At 42.5% G+C, this 14,231-nt stretch overlaps 1 protein-coding gene across 5 annotated transcripts in view; it reads left to right on the top strand.

The window, feature by feature from the left end:
* Nucleotides 1-14,231, top strand: part of SVOPL (SVOP like) — a 110,431-nt gene that overhangs the window by 37,863 nt on the left and 58,337 nt on the right. For all 5 annotated transcript variants that reach the window (XM_025291607.3, XM_025291606.3, XM_025291604.3 and 2 more), the window contains exons 10-13: nucleotides 5,215-5,288; nucleotides 10,733-10,938; nucleotides 11,730-11,841; nucleotides 12,631-12,712. In XM_025291607.3, coding sequence (XP_025147392.1) covers nucleotides 5,215-5,288; nucleotides 10,733-10,938; nucleotides 11,730-11,841; nucleotides 12,631-12,712 — 474 coding nt within the window. The remainder of the gene's footprint in view (nucleotides 1-5,214; nucleotides 5,289-10,732; nucleotides 10,939-11,729; nucleotides 11,842-12,630; nucleotides 12,713-14,231) is intronic.

The following is a 14,231-nucleotide window of genomic DNA, read 5'->3' as shown; positions in this document are numbered from 1 at the left end:
ATATAACCTTGCTAGCATATAAAATGAGCACAGCTACACAGTAGTTTGAACATTCTTTGGCATTGCCTGTTTTTGGAATTGGAATGAGAACTGACCTTTTTCAGTTCTGTGGCCACTGCTGAGTTTTCCAAATTTGCTGACATATTGAGTGCAGCACTTTCACAGCGTCATCTTTTAGGATTTTAAATAGCTCGGCTGGTATTCCATCACCCCCACTAGCTTTGTTTATAGTGATGCTTCCTAGCCCACTTGACTGCACACTCCAGGATGTCTGATTCTAGGTGGGTGGCCACATCATCGTGGTTATCTGAGTCATTAAGATCTTTTTTGTATAGTTCTTTGTATTCTTGCCACCTTTTCTTAATCTCTTCTGCTTTTGTTAGGTCCTTACCATTCCTGTCCTTTATCATGCCCATCCTTGCATGAAATACTCCCTTGATATCTCCAATTTTCTTGAAGAGATGTCTAGCCTTTCCCATTTTGTTGTTTCCCTCTATTTCTTTGCATTGTTTGTTGAAGAAGGCTTTCTTATCTCTCCTTGCTATTTTCTGGAACTCTGCATTCATTTGGGTGTATCTTTCCCTTTCTCCCTTGCATTTTACTTCTCTTCTTGTCTCAGCTATTTGTAAAGCCACCTCAGACAACCACTTTGCCTTCTTGCATTTATTTTTCTTTGGGATGGTTTTGGTTACCACCTCCTGTACAGTGTTACAAACCTCCATCCATAGTTCTTCAGGCACTGTCTACCAGATCTAATCCTTTGAATCTATTCATTGTGTCCACTGTATAATCATAAAGGATTTGCTTTAGGTCATATCTAAAAGGCCTAGCAGTTTCCCCTACTTTCTTTAATTTAAGCCTGAATTTTGCAATAAGCAGTTCGTGATCTGAGCCACAGTCAGCTCCTGGTCTTGTCTTTGCTGACTGTATAAAGCTTTTCCATCTTCAGCTGCAGAGAATATCATCAATCTGATTTCAGTAATGGCTATATGATGATGTCCATGTGTATAGTCATCCCTTGTGTTGTTGGAAAAGGGTGTTTGCTGTGACGTATGTTTTCTTGACAAAATTCTGTTAGCCTTTGCCTTGCTTCATTTTGTACACCAAGGCCAAACTTGCCTGTTACTCCAGGTATCTCTTGACTTCCTGCTTTTGCATTCCAATCCCCTATGCTGTTAATTTGTTTTTTTGGTGTTAGTGCTGGAAGGTCTTATAAGTCTTCATAGAATCACTCAACTTTGGCTTCTTCTGCATTAGTGGTTGGGGCATAGACTTGGATTACTGTGATGTTGAATGATTTGCCTTGGAAATGAACCAAGTGAACCAACCAAAATTGAATGATTTTTTTTTAAGAAGAACTTTAAAGTGAAGTGGGAGTGAAGATCTCTTTAAGCCCCTATTTTCATTTCATTTGGATATATACCCAGAGGTGGGGTTGCTGGATTCAGAAGCAGAGACATTACTTTGCCAACAAAGGTTCGTCTATTCAAGGCTATGGTTTTTCCTATGGTCATGTATGGATGTGAGAGTTGGACTGTGAAGAAGGCTGAGCGCCGAAGAATTGATGCTTTTGAACTGTGGTGTTGGAGAAGACTCTTGAGAGTCCCTTGGACTGCAAGGAGATCCAACCAGTCCATTCTGAAGGAGATCAGCCCTGGGATTTCTTTGGAAGGAATGATACTAAAGCTGAAACTCCAGTACTTTGGCCACCTCGTGTGAAGAATTGACTCATTGGAAAAGACTCTGATGCTGGGAGGAATTGGGGGCAGGAGGAGAAGGGGGTGACAGAGGATGAGATGGCTGGATGGCATCACTGACTCGATGGACGTGAGTCTGAGTGAACTCCGGGAGTTGGTGATGGACAGGGAGGCCTGGTGTGCTGCGATTCATGGGGTTGCAAAGAGTAGGACATGACTGAGCCACTGATCTGATCTGATCTGATCTGATGGAAGTTCTGTTTTTAATCTTCTGAGGACTGTCCATACCACTTTCCACAGTGGCTGCACCAATCTATGGCAGAGCCTGATCTTGACCCAGCTGTTCCTCCATGCCTCAGATGGGTCCAGGGCAGCAACAGCTCTCCCCGCTCACCTCCTCACATCTTACTCCCTCAGGCATTGTATGACCACAACAGGAGGGTGATGTCAAGGGTACAGGTCTTCTGTGTCCTGCGCACATGTCAGAGGTGGGCTTTTCTGGGTGTTCCTGACTTTCCCAGGACATCACTGATGACAAAAGCATTGTAATCCCACTGCCACCTGACCTGGTGCTGGATGTGTTGTGAGATAGAATGTGCTTGATAAAAGTGCAAAAATGAGAATTCAATGCCCCAAACTTCCTCACGTTCACAGTTTTCATTTGGTAAGGTGTTCTTACTTTGCTTTGTGGAGTGTTTCCCCTAATTATTCCACATGCCTCAAGACCCAGTTGTGAAACAGGAACCTTAAACTTTCTTCCAAAGAATTAAGGATGCTTCTGTTATTCTAATTTTTTTTTTCTGGATTTTGGAGATAAAAGTTTGTGGTTCAGAGGTCAGGACCCTACTATTAGGCAGTATCAGCCTCTCCTACCTTTCTACCAGGATACTGACCATTACATTTTATCAGGCAAAGCATGATGGGAAGACTAGTTGCTAGGCAACAAGGATTAAATGAAAGAAGTTATTATGCTTTGTAGAAACTGGCACATAATCTCTAACTGGCTGTGAAATTTTGATTGTCAATACAATAAAAAATAAAATTGGGTTCAGAGAGAGAAAAAAACTTAGAGACAAAACCATGGACAGCTGAATGATCGTGAGGGTCTGATTGTAGAGTTTTTTGATGTGGACCATTTTTTAAAAGTCTTTATTGAATTTGTTACAGTATTGCTTTTGTTTTGTGTTTTGGTTTTTTTGGCCAAGAGACCATGTGGGTTCTTAGCTCCCCGACCAGGGATCAAATCTGCACCTTCTGCATTGAAAGGTGAAGTCTTAATCATTGGACCCTCAGGGAAGTCTCTGATGTGTGTTTTTTTTTTTTTTTTTAACCCAGTAGTTGTTCCAGGACTGAGGAGCACTGAGGTCCACTTCTTTCCTCTTTCCTTTTTCCCTTCTCCCTCTTCCACCCCTCATCCTCCATCTCCTATCCAACTGGGTATTAGTTCACTTGGGCTGCCATAATAAAATAGCATAGACTGGGTGTCTTAAACAACAAATATTATTTTCTCACAATTCTGGAGGCTAGATGTCCAACGTCAAGGTGTTGCAGGGCTGGTTTATTCTGAGGCTCCTTTTCTTGGCTTTTAGATGTCCGTCTTCTCCCTGTGTCTTCATGTCATCTTCCCTGTGTGTGTATTCTGACCTCATTTTATAAGGACATCGGTCATATTGGGTTACAGTCCACCCTAATGACCTCATTTTAACTCATTTAACTCTTTAAAGACCCCATCTCCATTCTCAGTCATCTCTACAACCACCCCCTACCCTCCTTCCTCTTATATCCTTCTCTTTTCTCCCCCTTCCTTCTTTCTCCCTCTTCATTTCTCTTGACTTCAGCTTGCTGCCTCCATCCCTCATGCCCATTAAATGATCTTGTTCTTCTCCACGGTGGTCTATTGAGCAAGGCCTTGTGAATACAGAGCTGTAAGTGAGGGACCCTGCCTTCAAGTCTCCTAAATCTGGTTCGAGAGGTGAGACTCACATAGGAAAGTATCAATAACATAACAGAACCCAGATGCCTAGAACCAAGCGAGTGGCCTGGGAAGCAGGGTGTGGAGGATCAGAGCAGAGAAGTGACTGTGAGCCAGGTTGGCAGAGCCACCTGCAGGGAGAAGTGGGCAGACATTGCACACTGAGAGGAGAGGCAGCCTTGGGGAGGAAAAAGGCCAGGAAGGAGGAATGGTGTGAGCTGAGACCAAAGGTAGGGATGAGCAGTGAATTCAGTCACATAGGTGGTTATTAGGATGCTGTGTGGAGGAGGCCAGGCAAGATGCTGTGGGTGGTGGACCCTCTGCAGCTTCACTCCTGAGATGCTTTGCAGGCTGTCTGAGGAGGGGCCATTCCATGAAGAAGCTGAATAAGTCCACCCATTTGGGTTATATAGCCAAAGGTTCAGAACCAAATGACTTATTAGGATAAAATTTATATGTTTATATATAACTCAGCTTTCTGAATCTCCAGTGACGCTTGGGGGGGGGGGTGGTGAGGGGACCATAGTTGTGTCTAAACCCAGGGGACATGGCAGAGAGGTAGGTGGGAAAGACCCAGACTGGCTCTGTCTTCAAACAGCTGTGTGATCTTGGGCAAGTCACTTACCCTCTCTGGGCCATGTATTCTGTGTTGGAAAATATGAGGATAGGGCTGGATCAGAGGTGTTCCAAAGATGAGTGACCAGAGTCCCAAGATATAGAGCAGATGAAAATGGAGTGTCAGTTGCTCGAGTCCACCCCCAGTGAAATCTAGGAGCTGAGCCTGAAAGTCACAGAGGCAGAGGACCTCTGAGTTCTCTGGGAGCTGTTCCTGTGGCAACAAAATCCAGGACCCCGAGACCACACTTCTGGTCTCCCTGGTCGGGGGGCCAAGGGTGGGATGCTGTAATCCCAGGTGGATTTGTGAGAAAAGAGTAGTTGGTTTTCAGCTGAACACCCTCCACCTGAAATATTCCTAGCTTTACATAAAAATCCATTACTGCCTAATACTGTATAACTCAGCCTTATTTTGATCCAAACATACTTCATAGGCACTGGCTATGGACAAGAACTTTTACTAAAGACACACAAAGAAATTGGACACTGTATCCTGTTTTCAAATTTAGGCCACTTGTTTTTTACATGAATCTCACACTTTTTTAATATTAGGGTTTTTTCATCTTAGTGTTAAAAGAGTCTCGATCAGTTTCATATTTGTTTTTTTATCCTCCTACTTTCTGTACTCTATTCTACCTCTCACCAGTACTGGTGAGAAGGAGAAGAGTGAAAGCATTAGAATCTTAAATTCAGTGGGTCTTTGTACTTGCCAGTGATAATAAAAAGTATGCAGAGACTGATTGACTTAGACAAATGTGTTAAAGCCAGTATTTATGAGTTTGGGTGAAGGGTATTCAGGGAGCGGAGTGGCTGTCTCTCTGCACAACATTCCCACATTGTTCTTGCTTTCTCTGATCTAAAATATTACAGTCACCTTTGTCCATTCTTAACCCACTTAATCTGTCCTGTCTCTCCCTTTCACTACCCCAGGAAAAGAGAGGAAGATTTGCAGACTTATTGGATGCTAAATATTTACGGACCACGTTACAGATCTGGGTCATATGGTAAGAATGGTATTATTTCAAAATTAGGTTTAGGGAGGTTCAAGAGGGATGGGATATATGTATACTTACAGCTGATTCACATTGTTGTACAGCAGAAACTGATACAGCATTGTAAAGCAATTATACTCTAATTAAAAAAAAAAAAAACTAGGTTCAAATAAACAAACATTTTCAGTGGGAGAAAGTCCACTGAAGTAAACTCTTCCTGAGTGCTCTGGGGAGAAAACACAAGGCAGACACCAGGAATGCCTTATTTTTTTGCTTAACACCACAGACCAAAAAAAATAGATATAAAATAGCAATATGAAAAGAGAGAAAAAAATCGAAATCATCTATAAACAGTTTTTAAAATTTTTTCATTTGAGTTCTGTACTAAGCTTTTGCAGCCTGGTCTCTTCCCTCATCACTTTCCAGGAACTGATCCTCTGAGGTCACTGAAAGTCATATTCAAAGGAATAGATTCAGTGGTTCTCTCTGTGCAAAGATTTTCTAAATAGGACACAAAAGGTACTAATGCTAAAAGAAAAGATTGATGAGTTTGCCTACATTAAATTAAGAGCCTGAGAAGTATGCCACCAACTGAGAAAAGAAATTTATAGTATATTATGTCCAACAAATTATATATGCATGTTATATATATTATTAATATATGTTACTGTGATATAACTTATTTCAACAAGAAAATCATACCTGACCTGGTAGAGAAATAGGCCAGAGACTTGAACAGCCACTTGACAGAAATGTATATCAGATAAATACATGAAAGCATGGTCAACCTTAAAGTCTCCAGGGAAATACAATTAAAACCAAATGAGAAACCATTACAAATCCACCTGAATGGCTAAGTTAAAAAGACTGTATCAAGCATTGAAAGAAAGAAAGTGAAGTCGCTCAGTCATGTCCAGCTCTTTGCGACCCCATAGACTGTAGCCAGAGAAGGTGATGGCACCCCACTCTAGTACTCTTGCCTGGAAAATCCCATGGATGGAGGAGCCTGGTAGGCTGCAGGCCATGGGGTTGCAAAGAGTCGGACACGACTGAATGACTTCCCTTTCTGCTGGGGTCCAGCCCCAGCAGGATCCAGGAGTACCCTCAGGATGACAGCCTAGGTGAAAGGATAGCAAAGCAGAGAGCAGGGCTTGATCTTCCTTGATTAACACAGAAAGCCAATAAAGCTCCTGGCATGGAACTTGCTCTGTTCACGGAGGCCACAGGCGCCCTCTCGGTGGGGTTGAGGACGCAGGACGGCCCCTCCCTGGTAAAGACGCAGGGCGCCTTCCTGATTGGGTCTTAGAAGCCCAGGCAAAAAAGTGAACTCAGAGAGCCCCTGTGCCCCAAGGAGTCATCCTGAAAGAAGAACAGAGAGAGAAAAGGAGGAAAAAGAAAAAAAAGAACGACACGGGGAGAACAAGCTTCGGTGAGCGAGGCCCATAACTTTATTTTCAGAAGGAACTTTTATACCTTGACTTGTACATAGAGGGAAATGAAAGATACAAAGTCATACAGAGTCAGCCCAAACATTACATCTGTTTTGTCTTTATCAAAACGAGAATTTTTTCTGCATACCTTTCCCATAAACAATGTTGTGTACAATATCTTCTGGCCTTGGAGGCCTGTGGACATTTTATGACCCTTTTTTGATAAAGGCTAATCAGCCAGAAAACTTGTTTTCCCTTAAAGTGTTTCTTCTTTATTTCTCCCAGCCTCAGAAAGTACTAAACAGAGTTACATTCTCACGGAGCAAAGGTGCAGTGGGTCACAACAAATAAAGAACCGATTAGCTCAAAGGTCTGATGTGGTTAATTCCAAGGCTGCTACTTGTTTTTCTTACATTCCAACTATGTTAACCAATGCACTCCCAGGTGCACAATGGATAAGGGATATGGGAACTTGGCGGCAAGCATTGGCCCAATAATGAAGCCCTTTACCAATACTATCTATTCTAATGATTTTTCATCCCTTAAAGGACTCTATGCTCATTAGGACTTTTAGAATGTTTTGGTTTCCCGTGCCTTTCAAGGTTGGGGAGTTGTGAACAATCATGTGTGTTAATTGCAAGAGTATGGATAAACCTGTCAGGCAAGCTAGAATGCCAACAGAGGGGTTAAAATAGAAATATTCCTTTCATGCCCAGGAGACTTATTAACTAAAGCCCTAAGTTGACTTTTTCCAGAGAAAGGTGGTCGGGGATAGCCCCCTATTAATGACAGAAGAGTTGGTGAAAGGCACAAAATAGTAAGACAGATTCTGGATTTGGGGTAGATGCTCGAGCAGATTCAGGGGGTCCCTCGAGGCCTGACCCACCTTTGCCTGTCAGGTTCTCTTCCGCATGACCTTTGTCCTGGGTGGGATCGCCCGTGGTGGCTCCCAGCACCTTTCACTTTCACTTTCTGAACGCTTGATTGGGAAGATCTCCTGGAGAAGGAAATGGCAACCCACTCCAGTGTTCTTGCCTGGAGAATCCCAGGGATGGGGGAACCTGGTGGGCTGTCGTCTATGGGGTCACACAGAATCGGACATACTGAAGTGACTTAGCAGCAGCAGCAGCAGACTGTAGCCTACCGGGCTCCTCTGTCCATGGGATATTCCAGGCAAGAGTACTGGAGTGGGTTGCCATTTCCTTCTCCAGGAGATCTTCCCAATCAAGCGTTGGGAAGGATGTAAAGTAACTAGAATTTTTATACACTGATGATTGGATTTCAAGTTAGCATGACCACTTTGAAAAACTGTTTAACGATTTCTACTGCAATTGAAAGTATGCATAACCTATAGCTCAGCAGTTTCACTCCTAGATTTATATTCAACAGAAATGCCAAGTAAAATAAAATAGCATTATTTTATTTGTAACAGCCCCAAACTAAAAACAACCCATATGCCCATCAACAGTGTAATGGATAAATTTTGTTATATTTGTGAAATAGAATACCATACAATAATAAAAATGAGAAAACTCGTGCTCTGCCCTCAACATGGCTGAATCTTACAAATGTAATGAGCAAAGCAAGTCAGACACAGAATGCATAATACATGCTTCCACTTACAGAAAGGTTCAGAACAGTTGAAACTTAACGATAGTGTTTGAATTCAGGAAATTGGTTGTCTGCCTTTCCCAGATATAATCACTAAAAATACGTTGATGTGTCTCCTTTTGAGACTTTTTAATTTTTAAAATACTCTCAGTATTTGGAAATTAAGCAAAATTTAAAGCTACCTTAATAACAAGGTGATTATTGTCTTCTTTTTAAATATTTCAATATTTCATGATGAGAGTTTCCAAGCTCACAAGAGAGCAGAGAGGATTTACTTGCCACTCAGATCTGACAATCACAGATATTCACCCATTTGCGTTGGCTGTTTTTTTTCCTGTTCTGAAGTATTTCCAAGTAGGCCCAACACTTCATGCCATTTCATCCCCAGGTACTTCATTAGGAGTCTCAACTACTTGAGGACATTTTCTTAGGTGATTCCAACCCTATAATCACACCAACAAGGTTAACAATTGTGGGACTCACCTGGTGGTTCTTTGGCTAAGACTCAGCACTCCTAATGCAGGAGGCCTGGGTTTGATCCCTGGTCAGGAAACTAGATCCCACATGTCGCAATTAAAGAGCCGCAACTAAAGATATCATTTGCCACAACTAAGATCCAGTGCAGCCAAATAAATAAAATATGAAAAAATATTAACAATCATCACTAGTATCATGCAGTGTGCAGAATATATGTAATTTCCCCTAATTGTCCCCATATGTCTTTTACCTGTGCCTTTAATAACCATTTCCATAAAATAAGCATGAGGGGGGCTTCTAGGAGGCTGACTTTATTCTTTTTCTTCAGTTTGATATATGAACTTTTCTGTATGTTATGTTTATATTTAAATAAATTTTATTTTAAATATATAAAAATTTATATTTATTTTAAATATATAAAAATATTTAAGACTAGACAAAAAAAAGAGAGAGAGAGAGAGATGAAGGAAATATAAAGCAAAAGCAAAAAACCTTGTGTGTCTTCCTGACCTCCGAAAGGCAGAATTCTAAAGATGACTCCCAAGATTTCCAACACCTGGTGATTTAATCAAACACTTGACTGTCGGTGTGAAGGCAGCCCATGGATGTAGTTAAGTATGGTTATCAGACCTAAAACAGGGAGCGTAACCTGGATTAGGCAGGTGGGCTCAATCTAATCACCCGAGTCTTTAAAAGTAGAGAAGTCTCCAGCTGGAATCAGAACTAAAGCAGAAGAGAAGTGTGAGGTAAGGCAGGCGCATGAGAAGGATACGACTGCTCTTGCTTGCTCTGCAGACAAGGAACAAGTGGAGCCTGCAGAAACTGAAAACCACTGGTTGGCAGCCAGCGAGATCGTGGACAAGAGTCCTTCAGCCTGTGCAGCTGGGTTGTGCCAACTGTCTGGATCAGCTTGAAGATGGATTCTCCCATAAAAAGTGGAGCAGCCCCGCCTACACTGGCGTTTCTGCCTCCTGAAGACATCGAGCAGAGAAGTCATCCAGACCCACTGAAGTGCTGAGCTCCAGGACTGTGAGATAATACCTGTGAACTGTTTAAAGCACTGTTTGTGCTCACATGTTGGAGTAGCTGCAGAAAAGGAAACTGCTACCCAGGCTAAGCTTGTGCTGCTTGCCGCATGACAGGCCAGTAGAAGTCAAGGTGTTGAGGCAAATTACAGCGACTTTATCCAGAATGCCAGCAGACTGAGAAGATGGTGGACTAAAGTTTTAAAGAACCATCTTAGAGTAGACTTCAGGCTGCGCTTTAGCTGAGGGAAAGATGGAGGTGGGAGGGTTCGAGATGAAAGGGTCATGACAGGTTGCAGACTTCTTGGAGCCACTGGCCTTCAATGGAAGCTTAACATTTCTTTGTTCTTCTGTTTGCTCACAAGGTTTCTACAAAACTTCAAATCGATATTGGTTATTTTTACTCTACCGCCCCTATCTCAGCTTATTTGCAAGGTTTCTAGGCTGAAAATGAACTCACTTACAAGTAGTAGCCAAAACTAACCCAGGACCACCTGGGATGGGAACTTAATAAGCTTTTTGGGCACAAGCAACAGTCCTCTGATAGTTAACTCTGTGTATTTAGGGCTAAAGTAACAGAGTACATGAGCTAAAGAATGAGGGGGGCAGTTTCAATGTGGTGTTAGTTGTGTTCTGACTCTGTGACAAAACTCTCTCCTGGCCTGAGGGGGTCCTTTGGGCCCTTTCTGCTTTTTCTTGCAAATCTGTTTCTCACTGTGCAGTGTCTGGTGAAGGCCACCTTCCAGTCTCCCCCTGAAATGTGACCCCACTGTCCCCTCCCCTCCTTTACCCTCCCACACACCGTATCTTCCACCTGAAAAGCTCTTCCTGCTTCTCCCCACCTCTCATGGGGCTACCCCTTCTTCAGGCCTGGAGACAGCCTTTCCTGATGCCCATCTTTTCTTGCTTCCAGGCTGGGCATCTCTTTTGCCTACTACGGAGTCATCCTGGCCAGCGCCGAGCTGCTGGAGCGGGACCTAGTCTGTGGCTCGCGGTCTGAGTCCGAGGTGGCCGTGACTGTGGGGGTCTTGGAGGAGAGCCAGAGCCCCTGTTACTGCCACATGTTCGCCCCCTCCGACTACAGGACCATGATTATCAGCACCATTGGCGAAATTGCTCGTAAATGTCTCTCTCTGTTGGGTGGCTCTCTGTTTTGGGTGGGGGACAGGCAACTCAAAGCCTCACAGAGAAGAGTGGCCTGTCATATACTTGGCTCCTGCCTGGTAGGACTAGACGAGTCCGCAGATCATGCTGACGTATCTCCAGTGTGGATGAATGTAGGGAGGACAAGTCTGGAGACGTAGAGGTTTGAATTACTTTATCGAATCAATAAGATGCATTCCCCCACATTGTAATATCTCTGCAACTGGGATATGTCTTACAGTGACTTATTAGGTTTCCCTTTGGAAGCACTGTTTCTGCTTTAATAGGCATAAAATAATGGTACTTAATCATTGGCACCTTGGACTTCCCTGGTGGTCTAGTGGGTAAGACTCCATGCTTACACTGCAGGGGCTGTGGGTTTGATTCCTGGTTGGGGAAGTTCCACATGCTGTGTATACACCACCCCCCACCCCCCAAAAAAAATTCATGGCATTTTGAATTTGAAAAACAGCATAAATTATTTATAGATGGAACAAGTGGGCAGTTTAGACCTATATGCAGTAATACACATCCTGGGCATAAAATGTACTTCGCATACACCAAGACTTGTTTTTCTCAGACCACATGGGAAAAGGATGTGAGAGAGCATGATGCTGATGACAGTGTGACTGTGCCTTGGCTGCAATACCCATGAGGTTTGGATTAAGTTGTTTCTTTATGAAATGACAAGGAGGAAACCATGCCAGTGTTGATAAATGCCATTTGCTGTCAAAGTTTTGAAAATTGTCTTTGTTTTTTTTTCCCAGTGAATCCTTTAAACATCCTGGGCATTAATTTCCTGGGGAGAAGGCTGAGCCTTTCTATTACCATGGGATGCACGGCTTTATTCTTCCTGCTCCTCAATATTTGCACCTCAAGGTATTTGCTCTCTGTTTGCTTTGGAACAACCTAGTTTTGAGTGGCGGTTTTAAAATGAGGTCTCCTGGGGACTTCTCTGGCAGCCCAGTGGTTAAGACTCCATGCTTCCACTGCAGAGAGTGCAAGTTCGATCCCCGGTTGGGGAACTAAGATCCCACATGCCCCATAGCCAGAAAAAAAAATGTAAAATAAATAAAATGAGGTCTCCTGACCCATGGCCTTCAGTGCACGTCAGGAACAAGTCCCTTTCCCTGGGAAAGTAGAGTACACGCTGCCTGTGTCCGTCCTCCTCCCTTTTTGCCCCTGAACAGAACTAGCCTGGGGGTATTGAGCATGCTCACCAAGATACTTAGGATCTTTATACAAAGCTTCTTGAGAGTGGGGACTGTAGTCACTGGCCAAATGAGCTGCACCATTGTCAAGACAGTGATGTAGACAGCGTACCTGTGGTGGGAAAAGTCATTGCACGCAATTTGTGACTCTAGGGTGGCCTCATTCATAATATGTATGACTTATTCTGCACACTCTACCATTTTCCAGGAATGGTCATAGAGGTGTGCTCATACTGGGGGGAGGACAGGCTGGAACGACACAGTTTGGGGGAACAGGATTGAAGGTCTGAGTCAGGCTTTTGCTTTAGGACCCCACGGTCTGGCCAGCTGATGAGCCGCACCCTGGGGACCTGGTCTCCATGGGTGTGTGTGCGTTGGCTGCTATAATGCACCGGGATGGGGGCCCCGGAAGGTCCTCCCATACTGCCTTTGTAATGTGTCCCTTCCGGTTTCCTAGCGCCGGCCTCATTGGCTTCCTCTTCATGCTGAGGGCTCTGGTGGCAGCCAACTTCAACACCATCTACATTTACACTGCTGAGGTTAGTTTTGGGGAAGGGGTTGCTTACATCAAGGTGTTTGTCTGTAGATAATGCATCCCTGGCTTCTGCTGATTTTTGATGAGTTTCTAAAAACATCCTATTAAAATGACATCAGAAGGTGTATTTGATGTGGTCTTTCTCCTGCCCCATGGGGTCTAGTGAAAGTCAGTCTCTGAGAAGAAAGATAGGACCTTCTCCCTTTCTCAGTAAATCACATTCATGTTAACCAAAGAAAAAAAAAAAAAACAAAAAACCAAAAAAAACCCCTCATTGCCCACTTACCCTGCTTCCTGAAGAAATAGGGCCCATACCTGCATGTTGCTGATATAATGTAAAGCACCCTATTTCTCTCTCTCTTTGAAATTAGAATGTATTTTTCAACTTTTTTCTTTTGCAAGATCACATCCCACTCTGCTGTTTGTTGTGTGTGGCTTAAATTCAAATATAAGAGTGATTTATCTTTAATTTATTGAATTATTCCATATACTTAATACATCTACTTCTGAGGGGGCTCCTCAGAAAGCCCCAGTTTAAAGAGCAAACATTCCTAGAAATAAGCAATGTCTGAATAGGAAACAGTATTTTAACTGGCTTTGTCTTTCATTGAGCTAAAGAACGTGGTGCTGCAGGGACTGATAAGGTTTCATTCATTTTCATGTCAGGAAAGGTAAAAGTCTGTTCAGAATACAGATATTACATATCAAAATCATTAAAGCCACAGGAAAAAAATATTCTTTTCCTCTCATGCAGATTAAAAATAGGATAGTATAACATATTTGACATATATCAATACATAATTCTTCATTTAGTTCCATTGACAAAATCTAAAATTATTGTGAATTTGCGAACTTAAAGGTCTGTATGTATTGTGGTATACCTCTAAGGTTATATTTGGAATATTCAATTTAACATATTTTGGAACATTTTCATTTAAAGGGTTACATCTAAGTATTTTTTCCCCTGATGTTTATGGCTTAAAAAAAAAAAATCAAAGATGTGTACCAAAAGATGATTGTCTTGAATTATTTCATCTCCTAGAATTGTCAAAAAACAAAAATATTGATATTAGAGCAAAGATCGTCTCTGTGTATCTGAATCCATTGTTTTCAATAGCCAGTAACCTCATTTTCCACAAAAAGAAAAGAACTCCTTGAAAAGGCACTCAGCCTCCAGGTCGTCTTTTATAAATACAGTGGTTTCCCCTGGGGCACGATAGCATCTTGTTGCATCTGACAGATGGTGTCTAGAGAGGTCACATGCTTTACTTTGCTGAATTGATAAAAACTGATCAGTATTACATAGCATTCAGAGAAAAATTTCTAAAATTAAGCATTCTTTCATATATTCTCCCTATATATTCTTCCTATAATCCTCTTTATTAAATATTTGCCTATCAAGAATTCTGAATCAATGAAGTACGGATTTTTGGTGGTGGTTTAATCAATAAATCATGTACGAAGGTTGTGACCCCATGGACTATAGCCTGCCAGGCTTCTCTGTCAATGGAATTTTCCAGGCA

This window comes from Bubalus bubalis, chromosome 8 (assembly GCF_019923935.1).
Source record: "Bubalus bubalis isolate 160015118507 breed Murrah chromosome 8, NDDB_SH_1, whole genome shotgun sequence".
In the NCBI taxonomy this organism is placed as follows: domain Eukaryota; kingdom Metazoa; phylum Chordata; class Mammalia; order Artiodactyla; family Bovidae; genus Bubalus; species Bubalus bubalis.
This window is presented reverse-complemented; position numbering and strand designations above follow the sequence as displayed.